The sequence below is a fragment of the Carassius auratus genome, chromosome 13 (genome assembly GCF_003368295.1).
Source record: "Carassius auratus strain Wakin chromosome 13, ASM336829v1, whole genome shotgun sequence".
Classification (NCBI taxonomy): Eukaryota; Metazoa; Chordata; class Actinopteri; order Cypriniformes; family Cyprinidae; genus Carassius; species Carassius auratus.
In genome coordinates this window covers 12,039,264-12,061,586 of record NC_039255.1, presented here as the reverse complement: position 1 = coordinate 12,061,586, position 22,323 = coordinate 12,039,264, and the positions used below count along the sequence as shown (strand labels likewise).

Below are 22,323 nucleotides of genomic sequence, written 5' to 3'. Positions count from 1 at the left end.
CTGATAATCATCTCTTTGTTTGCAATTGTGTATGCCAGATAGTTTTTAATTCAAACTTTCAAAAATTATGCCTTTGGTGCCTCTAAATTCAATTATTTCACTTTGGGCTTGATCAGTCATGTGTGGTACCTTTTCAACCAGATCTCTTTCATCCTAGGAAACACACTTTCTGTGCCACAGCTTCACTCAGTGCAGCAGGACGTCTGTATATGAAAGACCACTTGACATAACCATATTACTGTAATATTAGGTCTGCAATGACAACAACAAAAATTATATTAATAAATTACATTTATTACAATTAGATCCAAGAAGAAGAAATCATTGCTAAAAGACATTTTAATTAGATTAATTTATTGTTGTTTGTTGACTGTTGAACATGTTAAATATAGATCAAGACCAAAGAGCACCCCTACCCTCTTCTCTTTTTCAAAATAAAAGTACTGAGCATCCATAAATACAATATATATATTAATTGTCAAAAAAATAAAATAAAAATAAATATTTTCCTTAATTAGCATTACAACAAATAAACAATTCATTCATTTTCCCTCTTATACAATAGTTAAATTTCAATTCAACAGTAGAATGAATATGTTTCCAGTTAAAGTACATGCTGTCTATAAGCGAACCAGTCTCTTTTTCTCAGATGTTAACAAGCATAGCATCATGAAATGACAGCTGTGAAATGCCACAGTTAAATGATTTCTGTGAGATGGTTTGCTGTATATATTATTTATCTTATATATTAGAAACATCTCACTTTTCTACTCAAATATCGTCTTGGTTTATTTAAATAAATATGTCAGATTGTTACATTTAAAAAATCTATATAGACTTCATTACTATGAAGCAAAGCAAATTGTTAAATCCTGTCCTGAAGTATGCAAATGAAATGTAAACTGGATTTATAACATCACACAGTTTTATATATTTCACCAAAATAAGGGCAGAAAAATTACTAAAACTGCATAAATAATGCTGACTCCAATTTTTTATGGATGTTTTTTATTGATCTATTATTAACCATTTATTCCATTAATCTTTTTTTTTTCTCTCAATCTTAGGCCTTCCAAGATGTAGATGAGTTTGTTTCTTCATTAAAACAGATTTGGAGAAACTTGGCATTACATCACTCTCAATCTTAATGGCACCCATCCACTGCACATTATCTATTGGTGAGCAAGTGATGCAGTGTTACATTTCTCCAAATCTGTTCTGCTGAAGAAACACACTCATCTACATCTACACATTGGATGGCCTGAGGGTGAGTAAATTTTCTACAAATTTTAACTTCTGGGTGAACTATTCCTCTAAGTAACAAGAAACTGACTTGGCAGCATGAAAGAGCAGAATAAACGCCAATCTAATAATTGTGAATCTGATATAGAACATGGGAGCTTAAAAAAAATCAAGTGTATGACCGTTGATCAAGTGGTTTTTCACCAAAGACAATATAGTCAGGTTAACAAGAGCAGATGACTTAAACGTATCATGGTGAGTCACTCATGTCATTATGGAAATCCACCTAAGGCATCTAACGTTCCACATGAAACACCTGTGATATTTACATAGTCATTCTGCCAGCAGCATTCAGATCTTTTTAAATGCATATTAAAGAACCGACCGTGGTGATCAAAGGCGTGAAAAAAAAAAAAAAAAACATATTTTATTGGTAAACAATTACTACACAGATGGATGTGGAACATCAAGACAATATGAGGCTAATAGCACATCAAAAGACAAAGTGAAAGACACACAGATCCATAGCAGAGAGAAAGAGAGATGGGGAGAGAAACAGGTGAAGCACAGATCACAAGCTGTAGATGAAAGCAGAAGAGGGGCTAGAAAAGGACCGATATAACATGGGCTGGGTAAACAGTGGCTAAAGAGGTTACAGTACCTAGTTTTAATCCACCATCCTGTGTAAATGTTAGGTAAATTAACCAAACACTGTTTTCACATTCTGTCCATCTGACTCAAGCTTCTTTGCTGATGCAAGCAGACTTCAGTCAGCATGTCCCACTGGAGAATCTGAAACTATAAAGTCTTCGGTTCTGGACTGAGATTACACTCAGTCTGTCAGTATACCAACAACACGGTCCAGTTTAATCCAACAGGCTCACTGCCCACTCTTTGCTTCTCTCCATAAAAGTGCATTGTTGTCCTAGCAGTGGCATTAGGCACGCAACCCATGCGGTCAGTGGGAGCCGACCAAGCTGCTGACACTGGGCTAGCTGGAACAGTGCTCAGTATTTGACGAAGGGAACACAGAGCACTGAGCAGCTCTATCCCTGCAGTGTTTAACATATTTCATGGAGGGGAAAAAAGTATTTCTTACATTTGAAACCTGTAAAGTATTTCAAAAGCAATAGCTACAAGATCTGCAGCTGTGTTTTTGAGAGAAACTCAAGTATTGGTGCATGGAACTACTGTGACTCTCTAGCTGGTGAGAAAAAGATATAGGGGAGACTAAAGCAAGTTGTCACACCTTTTTTGCAGTGAATATTTCATTATTTATATAAAAAAATATATATATTTGTGTGTGTGTGAAAAAATGAAAAAAATGTGACAACTTGCCCCATTCTGACATTTATGAAGAAAATGAGCACAGTTCAACCTTTTGAGTGAAAATTAACTACATAACTGTAGCTAACTGAATTCATGTCTGAATATATGCTGTATGTGGATTCATTTTACTTAAATGTTTCAATGAAATAACATTTTTGAACAACTTTAGTCTGACAGAAATTCAGCATATATCTTATCGCATGTGCCAGCTAATAAACCGAGAGAATGCTACCAATAGAGGGTGGCGATGAGCAGAGGGTTTTGTTTGCGGTAGATCAGACTAGTAAACCTCCAACAACTGCCCCTCATTCCAGCCCTCTCTCTCTCTCTCTCTCTCTCTCTCTCTCTCAGTGCATGAACTTCATCCTAGGTAGTTAACCATTCGAACAGCTGCGCTCCAGTTTCTCAGTTTTCCTCGCTCTCTCTCTCTCCGACTGCATGCACTTCCTTACTTTCAGCCCTCCCTCTCGCGCTCTCTCCTCCTCTTCATCCTCAATCTCTCAGCAGCAGCAGCAGTTTGCGTCCTGAGAGAACTGGGACGAACATCCATGGGGCGCGCGCAGCATCTTTATTTCCCCACGTTGCAATTTGAGGTCATATAGGTGGAATATTCACGCCGACGCAGCAAACAAACTTGAGTCGTTCGGCGTTTAATCTACCGGTTTAAAACGCACCATATCTGTTTTTTATTTGTGACATTTGTGGCTGTGCTGAACTGTGGTGATGGATGGGGATGCGTGTGTTCGCGTGTGGACTCGACCGCTGCAAGTGATGCTCCAGCAGAAGAAGATCAAAGCGCGGAGGAAAAAGCGCAAGGAGTTGTTCGGGGGACAGATGTGCTTCTTGGGGCTGCTGCTGTTGGCGGTGTCCTTCCTGTCCGGTTTGGCTGACAATTCCGGTGAGTTTCGGTTAAGGATTTGTCAGGAATGCGAGTTTGTGAAGGCGGAGGGGGGTAATGGAAAGTTTTACGGGAGAATCACACTGCACTCTAAACTGTTACAGAACCGTACTCGCGAGTCAAAGGGAAACATAATCACAATCGGAACTGCTAGAAAACTGTAAACCAAATTAACCGTTAGAAAACCCTACCCACAAGTCTTTTACACAAGTTTACTTAAGACTATTAAAAGGTCATATGATGCGATTTCAAGTTTTCCTTTCTCTTTGGAGCATTACAAGTTCTTGGTGCATAAAGAAGATCTGTAAAATTGCCAAGACTAAAGTCTCAAATCCAAAGAGATATTCTTTATAAAAGTTAAGGTTCGTCAACACCACCCTAAAATGGCTTGTTCTAACACACCCCCACATGTCTACATCACTATGTGGGAAGATTTGCATAAAGCCACCCATATGTTCCCAGAAGGCAGAACTTTTATTTTCCTGCTGCCGCCTGCGCCAGGTCGTGTGGCAACTGTTTTTTATTGTGTAAGCGAAACTAATTTATTTGTTTGGCCTTCACAAAGAAAAAACAATTACACTGTAAATTCTAATTAGTAAACCTTACTCAAAAAAAACAAAAACAAAAAAAAAACATGCAAACCGATTGCATTGAGAAAAAAAACAAGTGAAATAAGATTTGTAATTTGTACTAACAAAGGTTTATTTAGTGTTGTAAACTTAAGAGCATGTTCTGGCAACTCAGAATGACTATTTTCAACAACTAAACGATTAAGTGCACTATACTGTGTGTGTAGTTCAAACAACTCATTTATTTAATTTGAGCTAACTCATGTAAAATTTACTTCAACTTGGAATTTCTTAGCTGTATTTACTTAAACAGCAGTCTAATTTACTTGCTAAAACCATGCAAAACAATTCCCTTGAAGAAAACAAGCAAGCATTACTCCAGTAAATTAAGTGCTTTAAACATCCATTACAAATTAAATGATAACAATGTTCCTTATAACACAACACATACAATATCACATAAATTTAAGGTAGTGAAAGTTCAAAGTTAAAGGTAATTTTTTTTCAATGCAGTTTTAACTTGTATTACAAACATTTTGGAAAGATCTGATTTGGGGAATGTTTGTAAACACTGGAGGTAGCAGTACGATGAGTTTGGCACTGGGTTGGCCACACATGTTGCCAATAGTTTTTTTTTTTTTTTTCTATTCCAAGTCAAGCATCACAGTGTAAGTGTTCGTCACGTTATTAGGGTAATCTAAATGTAGCAGTAATACAAACGTTGCACATGGCAGTCCATAAGCAAATGGTTGCGGTACAGTAGATTCTGGAGACTGTTATTTTCAGTACTACCCTGAACAATGATGACAGAAGACACAGGGTCAGAGCAGAGAAGATTTGGAGAGGAACTTCATCTTCAGTGATACTAGTGCCCAGACTGTATCTACATCAGACACCTGTATATAACCAGATAAATATAATATAAGTAGGGAAATGATCAGTTGTCAGTGTTATCTGTCTTGCCTACCATGCCATGCCATTGGCCTAGTTCACCCAAACTTGAAGTTGAAAAACCATGGCTTTTGCTTATTTTCAGAACACAAATGAAGACATTTTTTAATAAAATCAGAGAAATGTCTATTTTTCAACTGAATGTCTATTTCCCCAAAACTTTTGACAATTGATCACATAAAGCAATCATGTGTCTTCAGAAGACTTGACCTGCTTTTTTTAATTAGCTGTAATTTAATAAAACCTAGTAAGTATAACAACTAAGTAAAGATAACTAATTATATCTAAATAAGGTAAACTGTTGGATTTTACAGTGTAGAAATCAAAGGATAAGTTGTATTTACAACACAGTTCCGGAAACAGTTAAACCCAAATATGTGTGCAGCACATTTTACGGAGGATGAGGTTAGAGTAGCCTAAAATGTGATGTTTTATTAACAAATTTTGGGAAGAGCATGCGCAGATAATCAACGTGGTCAATTCACCATCAGTAATCACATCCTCCATCCAACCACCATAAGAGAGCACCACTATAAAGAATCATAACAGCCGTACCATCATTCTCTCTAGTCTTTCAGCATCCCTCCACCACCCCGACACTTCACCATCAACCCATTCCCGGCGGGAGCACTCAGCGTTCTGCTGATGTCAAACTCGGAGCCCTCTCCCTGGTCAGCATGCCAAATACGCATGCTATTCTTCTCGCTTTATTTTCTGCAAGGCGAACTCTTCAAACCGGTGTCTGTTTCTGTAAAGTGTGGCAGTTCCATATTTGCAAGGACAGTCTAGTGGTTCTGACTCACAGTATGTAAGAACATTTACATATGTAAAGGATTTGCCACTGATGATCCAAACACGAGTTCTGAGTAGATCACAAATGCAAATATGTTATTATGTTTACGCAGCATGATACGCAGCACAACACGTAATAAGACAGTGTAAGTCATAGGGATGGGCATGATTAATCGACGATCGATAATTGATCGTTAAGATTTTCCTCGATCATGTTAATTTGTTATCGATTAATCTAAAGCATTTTTTTTAATCTAATGCAGGTTGCGTTGCGTAGTGCGAGTCTTCAAGCAATTAAATGAATTTCACTGTGTGGCAGCAATTAAATATTTTACCACCATGGGGCAATATTTGACACCCTACTCGGTTATCTGCGATCTTCCGTTTTGATTTCAAAGAATAATCATGAAGATGTCACGGCGAAGTGTGGCGTGGGACCATTTTGATTTAAAAAGCGAACTAGTTAACTGCAAACATTGCGATACCGTGTTTAAGTACAACACGGCCACGGCTCAAATGATGTACCTGTGCATCCCGGCAAATTTTCATGAGGCTCTGTCTACAGTCTTTGTCTCCGCTGGTCGTCATGTACAAACATTTCATTAAAATGAACCGTAACTCCGTGAATATTCAACGAAGAGACATGAGAGAGATATCTATAGAAAGCCTGGAATGTCTACTTTTAAACTAAACAAGTGCTTCCGAAAAACAAATATTCTGAGATAAAGTAATCCATATGAAAACAACGCAATGTCTGTTTTTCATATCTTCCTTCATTATATTTAATGTGACCACGCCCCCGCGCTGAACGCGCTATTCAGATTCAAACTGAAGCGCGCGCTTGAATACGCCCACACAGAAGAAAAGGCAGCGAGACTGTTCTTCAAGTTTTTATTTTATTTTACTGTTTGCTTCGCGATGAGAGGACTAAGACATAATTCACCCCAAAAAGATGTGATGTGGTTGATGATTTGAGAAATGGATTTCCTCAGAAAAAAGAATGAAGCACTTTATTCAGACTCAAAACGCATATATGCGTTAATCGACTCGAAAGGGTTAAGAACGCCTGCTAGCAGCTGCAGGTTCCGCTGCTTTAGAGCACTGCATATGCACGCGGATATATGTTCGGTTTGCCTGAACGTAGTTTAAGTAACTGTCTGCCACAAGTTGATCTTGTAATAAAGGTCTCACCGAGGAAAAACACGCTGTATTTTTGTATTCATTGCATTTTTTTATTATAAAAATTAAATAATTATAAAAATATTAATGATTAATCGATAGTCGATCGTTAATTCTCCCGACGATCGACTAAGAAAATTTAATCGAATGCCCATCCCTAGTAAGTCATTATAATAAGTATTTATGTCCACTTATATGGATGCAACAAATGCCTCGTTTGTAATGTTTTTGTTTTTTTTGTAATGGCACACACGGCATCACAGTATGGTGAGTGGCGTAACATTTTCATCACATTCTTGAGGTATTCATCTAATCACAATGCACTGGATAGCTGGCCAATCAGATCAAACCTCGCTTTTCAGACCAATGAGCTTTGTAAAAAAATGATGGGTTTCAGAAGGCGGGGCATAGAGGAGAAACAATAATGTACAGTATGTGGAAATTTTTCACAATTCACAATGTTAACCATGTCGAGGAGAACCAACACCCTTAAATGTATTCGAGAACTGTACTCAAAATGTTAACCATATTAACAGCCATACTTACCCTATTAACCGTTTTAGAGAGGTGTAGTTATTGTTAACTCTATTAAAGAAATATACTTACAATATTAACTGCTTAAAAGTACTGTAATAGCACTTAGCCATTTAAGTGAAACATACTCTACAATTAACTGTTGTAGAGCACAGTCTTCAAACTGTTAACCACATTAACAGCAATTCTCACACTATTAACCATTTTAATATTAACCAATTTACTTAAGACTGTTAACTATATTAAAAAACCATATTTACAGTATTAACGTTATAGCACTAGATCACTTTTGAACTCTACAAATAACCGAATCGAATCGTTGTACCATGTTGGTAAAAATGGAACTTGTGTCCATAGTTGGCTAACAATGTTTTTGTGAAACGCACCCCTGGGCAGCTGTACTTATACTATTAACCATATTAGAGAGGTGTACTTATGACTGTTAACTATTTAAAGAGCAATGTTTATAATTGAAACCATTACAGAGAATCATACAGTCACTATAAATGGTTTAAGACAGTTCTGAGTATGGGTCACTCACCATACTTGGCCACGTCACTAAACTATTTCTATTATTATTTTAGAGTATCATACTCACACTACAAGCTGTTTTAGAAGTCAATCATACTCACACTTTTAAATGTTTAATTTTACCTTTATTTGATTAATTTTCTATTAAAACTATAATTTTGTTAGTGTTAACAAGATTGTGGTGTTGATGCATTGAGTGGTTTGCTTTGAACTTCTGTCTTTAATAACAGACCGTTGCAAGGCAGTTTTCCCCTGCAGTGCTGAGAAAGTTTGTGTTCTGATCCATAATACTTGGACTGTAGTAAGCCTGTTGTGGTTTACCCACAGATTTGCGAGCACTGAAGGAATTCATTAGTACTGAACATAGATTGTTGTTAACTGATGCAGGGATCACTCAAAATCATCTCCTTTGGTTTTTACAGTGGAGCTCGAAAGTTTGGGCACCCCTTGCAGAATCTGTGAAAATTAAAAATAAGAGAGATCATACTAAATGCATGTTGTTTTTTTATTAAGTACTGTCCTGAGTAAGATATTGTACATAAAAGGTGTTTAAATTTAGTCCACACGACAAAAAAAAAAAAAATGCTGAAATTATTAAAATAACCCCATTCAAAAGTTTGGAAACCCTTGGTTCTTAATACTGTGGATGGTTACCTGGATGATCCACGACTGTCTTTCTGTTTTGTGATGGTTGTGCATGAGTCCCTTGTTTGTTCTGAACAGTTAAACTGAGAACTGTTGTTCAGAAAAATCTTTAAGGTCCTACAGATTCTTCAGTTTTACAGCATCTTTGCAAATTTGAACCCTTTCCAGCAGTGACTTTATGATTTGGAGATACATCTTTTCACACTGAGGACAAATGAGGCACTCAAACACAACTATTAAAAAAGGTTCAAACGTTCATTAATGCTCCAGAAGGAAACAAGATTTTCAAGCCTTTTGAAAATGATGAAGATGGCCACATTTTTCTAATTTTGTTCAAATATATATTTTTTTTCCATTTAGCTCTGCCCTTTGTAAGCAAAGGAAGATACTTGTATGTTTCCCGGAACACAAATTAATTACCATTTACCTTGATCTTCAAATTCCGAAGGTTTTCACCCCCGAGCCCTTAATGCATCTTGTTGCCTTCTGGAGCATCAGTAAACATTTGAACCTTTTTTAATAATAGTGTTTGAGTGCCTCAGTTGTCCTCAGTGTGGAAATCTCAAAATCATGTATCTCAAAATCATACAGTCACTGCTGGAAAAGTTTCATAGATGTAAAGATGCTGGAAAACTGAAGAATCTGCAGGACATTAGATTTTTCTGAAGAACAGTTCTCAGTTTAAAAGCACTTTATCGCTCATGTTTATGTTATAACGGTCTGGACTTGAAGGTTTCTCCTTAGAAGATGGCAAATATTAGCAAAGAGGCTTTTCTTATCAGCTTGTCTAGATTTGTCTGCTCCCTCATCCATACCATGCAATCTGAATCCATCCACAAACAATACACTCCATCTGGCTGTTCGTATCTTTTGCAACTCAGCACAAAAATAATGATACTTCATAATAGTCTTACTATTAAATGTATCTCTCTCAAAGCCATTCAGTGTTTGTGCATCTGCCGTAGTACCATGACATCATACAAAACAAACCAAACATTTTGTATGCTCTGCATGTTCGTTTAAGACCACCGTATTTGTAGATAATCTTGTTGTATAACTTAATTTCGACAACTGTGTACATTAAAGCTTTTGGATGTAATGGATAGAGTATTGCATTCACATATACGGTGGTTTAATATATAGAAAGCTGCTCTTTTGCAAATGCCAGAAGGGAAAGCAAATAAAGAGAAGTGGAGATAGTGAAGAATTAGATTTGGAGGTAGGAATAGAGAATGATGAAGGCAGGGAGAGCTATGCCGAGAATCTGCCAGCCAGCAGACACTGATATGAAGTGACCGCTCTATCAGTTGGCTCTGACAGACATGCTGTCTGCATGTGGGCCAGCGAGTCCGGCCTCTGAGCTTCTTTGTTGTTTTCTGCGGTTATTTATTTATTTAGTTCGTTATTGATTTGTCCTTTCTTTTCATCATTTCTCATGTCCCCCATTTTCTCTCTCTGTCGCTCTGCATTTCTCACTAGCCTTATCTCTCTTTTGCACTATTTGGACAGGATTAGTTTTTCAAACGGCTTGAGTCAAATTATTAGCAGAGGACATCTGTGATGTCATGTACTGATTCAGACGGGATTTGGATCTCTGTAGTATTTTTGGATTTCTGTCATTTTACCCAGAGAAAGTCTGTATCCATAATGAAGATGTGATGGGTAGTGATAGCTCTAGATATGCTTTTTGACAAATTTCATATAATGAATGATTATTTATAATAAATGTACAAAAAATGCACATAAATTAAAATATATATATATCGCTATCCAGATCTCCTCCGAGCTTGCAAAAAACAGTACGCACCACGTTTTTACTGAGGTTGTGTTTGAAAAAAATACTCTTCTTTCTCAAAGAAACTAATTCCACCCAAATTGGGTATTTGACATCAAATAATGTTCCTTGTGAGCCCAGATGCTCCCACATACCTCATGTTCATGCATGGCTTGCTATCATCTGTAACATGGACAGAGAAAGAAAGGGAGAAAAAAAATGTTAGATCTTCCTATTGTCTTGGATTATTTTGGACAATGCTAGAAAGTGGTTTGGTATGTTTTGGCTCAAATTTCGCAACTCATTCTTTAACAGGTTTAAGAAATGCACAGTACTGGATATACCTGATGTTTTTAAGATCAATGGTTTTCCTCAGTTGGAGTCTCATTTTCAAGCTGTTGTGTAACGTGCGCCCTTAGTAATTTATGCTGTCTTTGAAGATATGTTTATCGAAGCTAGAAATGTCTTCTGTCTCTCTGCTTTTTTATTTGTATGTTTGCCATTTACTTAAAAGAAAGGCAGCAAAAGCAAAATATTTTACAAAAAAACATGTAAGGGTATACATTTTAAAACATTAGAACAACATGCAGTCACCTCATTATTACAGTATTTAAATATTTCAGCCTCAGTATTTGAGATGATTTCATTTTTCATGTCCATGGTACTGATTCACATTATTGAGTCTTCAGTCATTTTGTCACTTGTACACATAGAACTATAGACAATAGAACACCTGAAAAGACTGGTTCTCAGCAGAATGACTTGAGTTATGTTCAATTAAATGAAAGTAATTGTTGCGTGACGGACTGCCAGAGGTGTCTTTACATGTAAACTCTAGGTACAGTATCACTCTGATCTGTCCTCAGAAGTTTTTGTCTTTTTTCTCCTTTTCCTCTGTGAATCAGAGCTCAATTACACTTTTTAGTTACCCTATCAAGCCAGTGCTGTATTCATAATTATTTATAATTTTTATTATTATTGTCTATAAATTTTGCAATTATTGATCATATATTTGTCTGTCAAATTTCTAAATTTAACATGGTTTTCTCTGTGCTACACTGCATTGCTAAATCATATGAAAATCACACTGTTTCTCATTAAAATTTTTTATTATGAAATCATATCAGTTATAGGATTACACAGCTGTATACAGACTGATTTATTATGATTTTTAGATATTTATTTATTGTAGAAAACATAATTCCTAAGGTAGTTAAAATACATATTTTATAAATTCAATTATATAAAAAAGTAATAAAAAATAGTTTCTTACACTAGCACTAACTTAAGCTTGCAGGCTTTCTCCCATAACATTAATTCTCACTCTCTTAGCCCTGAATGAAAGCTCCAAAATGTAGTGTAGGTAATGTCTCCATATTACAGGTGACCTAGCTGCTTAATTGATTTTTGCATAGCTTTCTAAGTAGGGTTACTTCTTGTTGTTATTCTCTCTCTCTCTCTCTCTCTCTCTCTCTCTCTCTCTCTCGTGCGTATGCGTGGGCGTGGGCGTTTGTGGAGCGAGCGGAGCGTGGCTGTGAGATTGATTGTGGAATCTTTGTTTTCAAACTTATTTTTTTTTCTCCCACTTTTTTCTTTTTTCCCCTCGCTGTTTAGTTAACAAATAGTAAAAACAAAAGGTTTTTGTTCTGGTGGTGCGGTCTTTCAGACGCCGGAATGGCGTCTGTTCCCGTGCAAGGAACGCCAACTCTGTCACTCCGGAATGGTTGTAAGTGTGTACCAGAGGCCGGGGTGACAGTGGAAGAGCTGCTTTTGGTTATAGGAGAGCAAGTGGGGTTTGATAATATCATTTCTGCTTCGCGGATGAACAAGGCTGTCGTTGTGTTTTTAAAATCAGACTCTCATGTTAACCAGTTGACTGTGAGCGGAATATGGGTAAGGGAAGCGTTTGTTACGATAACCCCGCTATCCGCTCCAGCAACCAAGATCATCATTTCAAATGTTCCGCCGTTTATAACTAACGAGACTATCACGAAAGAACTGCAGAGGTTTGGAAAGATCACCAGCCCTGTAAGAATGATTCCGCTTGGATGTAAAAATAATGCGCTTAAACACGTCCTCTCGTTTAGACGCCAAGTCTTTATGTTTTTGAATTCGCCGGATCGTACGTTAGAGGTCTCTTTCCGTGTTAATCACGGGGAGAATTCATACATGGTTTACGCTAGCACTGAGAACCTAAAGTGCTATGAATGCGGAGTCTTGGGTCACAAACGTTTTGCATGTCCGCATAAAGATGACCAACGTGCATCTACTTCTCGTGAGGATGTAAATGATACAGATCAGCGAAAGAGTGAAAGTGAAGAACAGGGAACTGAAGAGCAGGATGAAGGGCCTACAGAGGAGGGGAAGATACAGGAGGTGAGTGAAATGAATGTATGTGCTGTGAGTGTGGAGCAAGCTGGATGTAGTTCTGTCCCTGATAAACATGGAGATGTGACAGATGGGATTGAAAAGAGAGAGGCACAGAGTGGTGTGGAAAATGTGTGTGAAGTTAAGGATGTGGCACAGGCTGACAACTTAGAGGAAAATATGGTTGAGGAGGTGGATAGTTTATCCCAGTATACAGATGATGGAGTAGATGAGGAACAGTGGACTGAGGGCTCGAGAGGAACGGATCAAGATTTGTACACTGTTGAAGAAATTAATGCATTTCTGGATAAAACTAAAGGTAAAGCTGGTGTTGAAGTAAGTCATTATTTTCCTGATATTGAGAAATTTACTGCTTCGGTGATGTGGGCTAGGAAGGTGAATAGCATTGATGAGCTCTCACAACAGAAGCGGTATCGTCTAAAAAAACATCTTACTGGCCTTAGACAAGGCAAAAAGACAGGGAAAGCGAGGGGAAAAACGAAATCTTAATGGCTTTTAACTTTTCTATGTCTTTCTGTTCTTTCCTCTTCTTTTTCCCTTTGCTTATGGAGATCTTGCGGGTGGGATCAATTAATGTAAATGGAATGAGGGATGGAAAGAAAATTAGTTTACTATCAGAAATAATTCGATTGAAAGATTTGAGTGTGGTTTTTTTGCAAGAAACCCATAGTAATCAAAATAATGAGGCTGATTGGGGTTTGTGGTGGGAAGGTGAAAGAATTCTTAGTCATGGGACTAATGTAAGTGCAGGAGTAGCTGTGCTTTTTTCCCCTGTTCTCAAAACAAAAATATTATCAGAACATGAAGTGGTACCAGGGAGATTATTGGCTGTAAGAGCTGAGATTAGAAATTTGAAATTTTTGTTTGTAAACATCTACGCTCCTAATATAGGAGAAGACAGAGTACAGTTTTTTATTAAACTAGAGAATTTTTTAAAACAGCAGCAGGATGGTGATATTATTGTACTAGGTGGAGATTGGAACTGCACTTTAGACTCTACACAAGATAGGATTGGAGAAGAACCTCATCCAAAGTCAAGTATATCTTTAGCTAATATTATAAAAAATTTTAAATTCTCAGATGTATGGAGAGAACAAAATTCATCAGTACGGCAGTATACATGGATGAAAGTCGGTAATGGAAGTGTTTCTGCTGCACGTTTGGATAGATTTTATATATCACACAATATGAGAAATATGATTGTTAATACAGCTATCACCCCAATAGTTTTTTCTGACCATAAGCTTATTACAGTTGAGTATATACTAACTGAAAGAAAGCATAGGAGTTATTACTGGCATTTCAATGCCAAACTCTTGGATGATAAGCTTTTTTGTGAGAATTTTAAATGTTTTTGGGAGGCTTGGAAAAGTGAAAAGTGTACCTATGAAAGTGTTATTCAATGGTGGGAAGTCGGCAAGGTGCACATTAGAGGGTTCTGTCAACAATATACATCTCATTCCTCTTTAGTTCTGAAAAAGACTTTGGAGTGGTTGGAAAAGGAAATCATGGACATTGAAAAGAAAATGAATGATACTGATGCTGGGAATCTACAAGATCTATGGAGTGAAAAGAAAAATCAGCTAAGCTCCTTTTTAAATGAGAAAGTAAAAGGAGCACTTGTAAGAAGCCGTTTTGCAACGATAAGAGATATGGACGGACCTTCTTCTTATTTTTTTAATTTGGAGCGAAAAGCAGGTCAAGAAAAGCAGATGTACATTTTAAAGGACAACAATGGACATAATACTTCAGACCCTATAGTGATGCGGAAACTTGCTGTGGATTTTTATTCTAATCTGTATGATGATGACGACTCAGATGAACAGTGCAGAAATCAACTGTTTCAAGATCTTCCTGTTTTAACATTGGAACACAGACAATCTTTAGACACTGAAATCACTTTTGAAGAGCTCACTGATGCTGTTATGGGACTTTCCTCAGGACGTACCCCAGGACTGGATGGACTACCTGCTGAATTTTATAAGTTTTTTTGGAATGTTATTGGTGCTGATTATTTTGAGGTAATCAAGAAATGTATCATAGAAGCTGTGCTTCCTCTGAGTTGTCAGCGGGCAGTTCTTACACTTCTCCCTAAAAAGGGCGACCTGACATTTTTAAAGAACTGGAGACCTGTAGCAATCTTAGGTTCCGATTATAAAATTTTTTCAAAATGTTTGGCCAATAGGGTAAATAATGTACTGCATACAATAATACATAAAGATCAGTCATATTGTATAAAAAATAGATCGATACAAGATAACTTACATCTGATACGGGACATTTTTGACTTTGCCTCTTACAGTAAAACTAATATAGGTTTTCTGTCTTTAGACCAAGAAAAAGCTTTTGACAGAGTTAATCATCTTTTTCTTTTTGATACCTTAAAAGCTTTTGGTTTTGGAGACATTTTTATCTCCAAAATAAAACTACTGTATGCTGGAGCCACATGCATGATTAAAATGGCTGGTGGCCTCAGTATTCCTGTGAAAGTAAAACGAGGAATTCGGCAAGGCTGTCCTATCTCCGGTCAGTTGTACAGTATAGCCATTGAACCTTTACTATGCAGACTGAGAAGACAGCTGACAGGTCTACAGGTCAATACATTGGATTTTAAGTGTCCTATCAAGCTCTCTGCATATGCGGATGACGTCACAGTTTTAATTAGTAATCAAAATGATGTTGAGTGTGTAAAGTTGGCTTTGGAATGTTATGGGAATGCGTCTTCAGCCAAAGTTAACTGGCAAAAATGTGATGCTTTGTGGTGTGGCCAAGATTTTATTAGTCCATCATTACCTGGTGGATTGAAGTGGGGGAGAGAAGGGTTTAAATATTTAGGTGTTTTTCTAGGGACAGATAAATATAAAAATAAAAATTGGGAAGGACTGGTGGAAAAAGTGTGTGCTCGGTTGTCTCACTGGAAATGGTTGCTGCCCCAGCTGTCCTATAGGGGGAGAACCCTGGTCTGTAATAACCTGATCGCATCATCGTTGTGGCATAAAATGATGATTTTAGAGCCTCCGGAAGACCTGGTAAGAAGAATTCAAAAGTGCCTGGTGGATTTCTTCTGGTCAGGACAACATTGGCTGAAGGCACCAGTGCTCTATCTGCCAACACAGGAAGGAGGACAAGGGTTGGTGGACATTAAATCCAGAGTCAGAGTTTTTAGACTTCAGGCGGCTCAGAGACTCCTGTATGATGAAGATGTAAGCTGGACTGGGACAGCCTGTGCCCTTTTGAAGAGAGCAGGAAATATGGGATTAGACCGACATCTGTTTCTGATGGACACTGAAAAGCTAAACCTGACAGGATTGACAACTTTTTACAGATCAATGTTAAATATATGGAATTGTTTCAGTTTCTCTCGAGAACCAAATGGTGTGAAGGGGCTATGGCTGAGAGAAGAACCACTGTTTTTTAATGCATCACTGGATCTAGATGCTTTTAAATCAGGATCCCTCAGAAAAATGCTGTGGACTGCAAATATGACCAAAATTGGACATTTTGTTTCTGAAAAAGGATGGATTTCTGCTGAACATTTGGCTTTAAAACTGGGTATGAGATCAGTCAGAGTGGCAGACAGACTGCTGAATCAAATCTTTGAGTTTTTACCACCCGATTATAGACTGTTATTAGAGACACCGGCTGAAGAGGAAGAGCTTCCTGTCTTCCCGGACCTAATTTTTTCTGCTGATTTTAGAACATGGGAAGAAATGGAAAATGGTCTGCTTTCTTTTAAGACACCCCAGCCGGGACTTTTTAGACTTGCTGGAAAGAAAGATCTTTATGGATTGTGTGTAAAGGTATCTCATCTTCTTCAACTTCAGAATGTGAAGGAGTCGAAGTGGCAGGAGTTTTTTGGGTCAGGTGTTTCCCCTAAAGGCTGCTGGAGGATCTTGTACAAACCTCCTATTGAGAAAAGAACTGGAGACTTACAATGGAGGATTGTGCATGGTATAATAGCCACAAACAGACACAGAGCACACCTCGATCCACAAGTCCAGGAGGGCTGTCCTTTTTGTGGAACTCAAGAAACTGTTTTCCACTTATTCTTTAATTGTGAAAGATTACAACCAATATTAGATAAAATTGAAGAGTGGTGTCAAGCTCTAGGGGAAGTATTCACACCTGAAAGGTTTATTTTTGGCCCAAAATATAGCAAAAGTAAAATGAGGAGTCATGTTCTATTAAACTTTTTATTTGGGCAAGCAAAGATGGCTATATGGTTGTCAAGGAAAAGTAAACTAAACGAAAAGGGATCAACTGATGCTATTTTAATATTGAGGGGATTAATAAAATCCCGTATTAGTATAGAGTATAGCTATTATAAGTTGATAAATGATCTGCAGATGTTTAAATATAAATGGGAAGTTAATCAATGCATTTGTGAAGTTGACTCTGATGAAGTTTTGATTTTTTATGTTTGAGGAATGTTTGTTTTAATATGCTGTCAAAAAAAAAAAAAAAAAAAAAAAAAAAAAAAAAAAAAAATTTGATGGCAATTTATAATTTTTAAACTTATTTTTTTGTAATAAAGAGACCTTAAAAGTCAAAGTCTCTCTCTCTCTCTCTCTCTCTTTATCTCATTCTCTTCTGACCAGCTCATTTATCATCCACTCTGGCCCACACTTTACCTAGTCTCTATCTGGAGCAGAGCAGTTCATTATTTTAGCTAGTTTTACACCACGCTGGGCCACTAGCCTGACGGCAAGCAAGTCCCAGATGGATGACTTAAGATGGATCAGTGGCGTAATTGTAATTCTATACTGCACAGACAAATTGAAGGTTTAGAATATGTGTGAAATGTCAGAGGCCCAACAGTCTTCAGGTTACAGATTTTGGGCCACTGAAGCCCATTCACAGGTTATTATGTGTCACTGAAACAAAGGTCTACATTAAGTCTTCAAAGGATATAAAGACCATATCGGTTATCATGAGGTTTTTGATTTATTGGTCTTAGTCTTAGTCAGTAATGGATACCTTTATCATCTGGTATCAGATATTTAATTTGAATGCTCCTTTCCAATTATTTTTGGGATCTAAGTTCACTTTTCCCATCATCTATGTAAACAATATTTGTTGGGCATTTTCTTATAATGCATGTCTCAGCTTCATTATTAAGACTTTATGATTTCACCTGAGAACCACAACTTTAATTTGCCTCTGACAAAACACTTTTTTTTGGAAAAAAATAGCATTATTTTTTTTTTAGTGTAGAATACATTTTTAAAGTTTTAAAGCAATGAAAAAACTTTTGGCCAGAATTGAGTTCCTTTTCGGAGGCCGCGTTACAGATTGTGTGTTCCTCCCTGCCCTCGCTACATCACGAGTGGGGATACACACAATCTGTGCGTGGCTTGCCTAGGATCGAAGCACGCTGAGTCGGCTCTCGAGGGGGCCGGAGGGCTCTCTTCGAGGAGGGAGCCTTCACCAGCGTTCCTCGCGGTGCTGGCCCCGCTTCTGCACTCGTGGGGTTCGCAGGTGGATCTGTCAGAGGGAATGGAGACGGGCCAGTCCTTATCTCCTTCCTCATCTGCCAGATCAGGCGCCCAAACCCTGGGTTCGGAAGCACGCTCGTCGGTTTCTTCCCCCCAGGGCGAGGGATCAGCTCTTCGCCTCTCTTCCTCCGAGGAGGTTGACGTGGAGACTGTTGCTGGGGATTCGCCACCCCTGTCGCCCCAGTATGAGGAGCTTTTGGAGGTGGTTACACGTGCAGTTGATAAATTAAAAATCGAGTGGCCTGCAGAAAAACACACTGAGCCGCAGAAAAGCAAGCTAGATGAACGCTTTCTGCGGCCGAGGCAACCACCTCCACGCCGGAGTCTACCATTTTTTCCCGATCTCCATGATGAGTTATCGAGATCGTGGAAACACCCGTATTCGACCCGCCTCTTTGGCCCCGATTCACTATATTATGGCAACGTGATGGGGCTGGGAGAGCGGGGTTATAGGACGTTGCCACGGGTTGAACAGACGCTCGCGGGCTATCTGTCACCCGGCTCGGCATCGTCCCTAAAGGCTCCGGCATTGCCCACTAAGCCGCTGCGAGTTACATCATCGCTTGTGGGCAAAGGTTATGTGGCAGCAGGTCAGGCTGGGGCTTGCCTTCACACCATGGCAGTCCTTCAAGCTTATCAGGCCGACCTGCTGAGAGATATCGATGAGGGAGAGGGGATTAAGTCTGAAGATGTCGAAGAGCTTAGAAAGACCGCTGATCTCTCCCTCCGCGCCACTAAAGAGACCGCTCGCGCGATTGGGCGGTCTATGGCAGCCTTAGTGGCCGCGGAGAGGCATTTGTGGCTGACCCTGTCAGAGATAAAAGAACGAGACAGGGTCTGCCTTCTGGACGCCCCGCTCCAAGCCTCGGGCCTGTTTGGCGACACAGTCAACACTGTCGTCGACAGGTTCCAGGAGGCACACAAACAGGCGGCGGCGTTCCAGAATTTCCTCCCTCGTCGCTCTCTTGGTGCATCTGGGCGGGAGATCACCACGCCACATACCGGCTCCTCATACCGGGAAGCGCAAAAACAGAGTGTCGCCGCTCGTGTTCCCCCACGTCGGGACCGAGGACCCCAGCGACGCTCTGAGTCAGGGACTTCCAGAGTTAAAAAGCCCGATTTGAGAACAGTTATCGAGGCCCGGAAGTCCTCGACGAAAAGATCCTGACATCAGGGTCCAGAGGGTAGCCCCTACTGGGGTAGAGCGCGGTCCACCTCAGTATACGGTGCCCGCCTCACCTCAGTGCCCTCAGGAGGTCGGCCTGCCAACCCTGCCAGAGTTTCAGGGCGCAGCGGCCTCCAGCGAGTACTACTCCCAGCTATTTCCGCCCGTGAGCGCAGCGGAGCTGGGATGCTCGCCGCCCCTTCGGGGGCCTCTTACACCAGAGGTCAGTCTCGAGAGACTGATTCCCTTAGTAGATTATTTAGCAGCGTGGAAGCTACTGCCAAATGTATCTCATTGGGTCCTGCGTACAATAGAAAAAGGCTATTGCATTCAGTTCGGTCATCCACCACCGAAATTCAACGGGGTTACACCGACTGTGGTCGGCCCCCGGCAGGCTCTGGTTATGGAACAAGAAGTGAAAGCCCTTTTAAGGAAGGAGGCCATCGAGGTGGTCCCTCCTCTAGACAGGGAATCCGGATTTTACAGCCGGTATTTCATAGTTCCAAAGAAGGATGGAGGGTTGCGTCCGATCTTAGACTTACGTCTCCTGAACCGCTCAGTTATGTCACTGAAGTTCAAAATGCTCACTGTCAAGCAGGTTGTAGCTCAAATCAGATCCGAGGACTGGTTTGTCACCATAGATCTCAAAGACGCATACTTCCACATATCCATCCTTCCACAACACAGGAAGTTTCTGAGGTTCGCTTTCGGGGGCAAAGCTTATCAATATCGAGTACTTCCCTTCGGCCTTGCACTCTCACCCCGCACGTTCACAAAGTGTGTAGATGCGGCTCTGGTATCCCTCCGTATGCAGGGCATCCGCATTCTAAATTATATCGACGATTGGTTGATCCTAGCTCAATCAGAGCAGATGGCGGTTCGACATCGAGATGTCGTTCTCGCACATATGGGGGAGCTGGGTTTGAGACTAAATGCCAAGAAGAGTGTACTTTCTCCAGTTCAGAGAACCACCTATCTAGGCGTAGTGTGGGATTCGACCACGATGCAGGCACGTATGTCTCCTGCTCGGATCGAGTCGATCCTCACATCAGTCGAGAGAGTCAAAGAAGGCCAGTCACTCACTGTCAAACAATTCCAGAGATTGTTAGGGCTAATGGCAGCTGTGTCCAACGTGATACCTTTTGGCCTGCTGCACATGAGACCCCTACAGTGGTGGCTCAAGTCCAAGGGCTTTTCCCCGAGGGGAAATCCACTTCGATTTATCAAGGTCACGCGGCGATGCCTTCGTGCCTTAGACATGTGGAAGAAACCTTGGTTCTTGAATCAGGGCCCGGTGCTGGGAGCTCTTCGTCGCCGTGTAACGCTAGCGACAGACGCGTCCCTCACCGGTTGGGGTGCGGTCATGAGTGGCCACCCTGCCCGCGGTCTGTGGAGTGGTCGCCATCTGACATGGCACATCAATTGCCTAGAGATGTTAGCAGTCTATCGAGCATTAAAATATTTCCTCCCAGACCTGAGAGGTCACCATGTGTTGGTGCGCACCGACAACACATCAGTGGTCTCTTATATCAATCACCAGGGGGGTCTGCGCTCACGCCCCTTGTACAAGCTGGCATACCAGATCCTTCTCTGGTCCCAGGGCAAACTCCTCTCGGTCAGAGCAGTGTATATTCCTGGGAGATTGAATGTGGGAGCAGACATACTGTCGAGGCAGGGGCCGAGGCCCGGGGAATAGATGCTTCACCCCGAGGTGGTGAAGCAGATATGGAGAGTGTATGGCAAAGCTCAGGTGGACCTCTTCGCGACTCGAGAGACATCGCAATGTCCCCTTTGGTTCTCTCTAGTTCATCCAGCTCCTCTGGGACTGGACGCTATGGTACAGACCTGGCCGAGGCTTCGTCTGTACGCTTTTCCCCCTATCGCTCTGCTCCCGGGAGTTCTGGCGAGAGTACGCCAGGACGGGGTCCGTCTTCTATTAGTAGCCCCGTTCTGGCCGGGCCAAGTATGGTTCTCAGATCTAGTCTCGCTCCTCGACGGCTCTCCGTGGGAGATACCGATCAGGACAGACGTACTCTCACAGGCGCAGGGCACGATAATTCACCCTCGCCCGGAGTCGTTCAAGCTGTGGGTGTGGCCCCTGAGGGGGCACATCTGTTAGCAGCTGGTCTCTCAACTGAGGTTGTTGAGACCCTACTCCAATCCAGAGCTCCCTCTACAAGGAAACTGTACGCCCTGAAGTGGTCATTCTTTACTTCATGGTGCAGAGATCGCCACCTTGACCCTGTTAAGTGCCCAGTTGGTACAGTTCTGGAGTTCTTACAAGCTAGGCTCTCTGCGGGGTTATCCCACTCCACCTTAAAGGTGTACGTGGCGGCCATAGCTGCTTTCCATGTCCCTTTCAATGATCAGTCAGTGGGTAGGCACCCCTTAGTTACACGTTTCCTCCGAGGTGCACTGAGGCTGAGACCTCCAGTACGGTCCCGTATTCCCCCATGGGATTTGGTTGTGGTTCTAGAGGCTCTTTGTAAAGCTCCATTCGAGCCAATACAAGATATCTCAGATAGACATCTTACACTTAAAACTGCCCTGTTACTGGCAATCACCTCACTAAAGAGAGTTGGAGATCTTCAGGCCCTCTCGGTGGCCCCTAACTATCTAGACTTTGCCCCTGGTATGGCCAAAGCATTCTTATACCCTCGAGCGGGTTATGTTCCAAAGGTTCCCTCTGTAACACCACAACCTATCGTACTGCAGGCCTTTTGTCCTCCTCCCTTTCGGGAGCCAGACCAAGAGAAGCTAAATTGTATGTGTCCAGTGCGAGCACTGAACGCATACGTCCACAGAGCTGCCCTGTGGAGAAAGTCCGACCA

General features: G+C 40.5%; 1 protein-coding gene across 1 annotated transcript in view; it reads left to right on the top strand.

The window, feature by feature from the left end:
- Positions 1 to 3,260: 3,260 nt before the first annotated feature.
- LOC113112675 (sodium/potassium/calcium exchanger 3) overlaps positions 3,261 to 22,323 on the top strand; it is a 90,780-nt gene continuing 71,717 nt past the window's right edge. Inside the window, exon 1 of the mRNA XM_026278441.1 lies at positions 3,261 to 3,469. Coding sequence (XP_026134226.1) covers positions 3,295 to 3,469 — 175 coding nt within the window. The 5' untranslated portion in view covers positions 3,261 to 3,294. The remainder of the gene's footprint in view (positions 3,470 to 22,323) is intronic.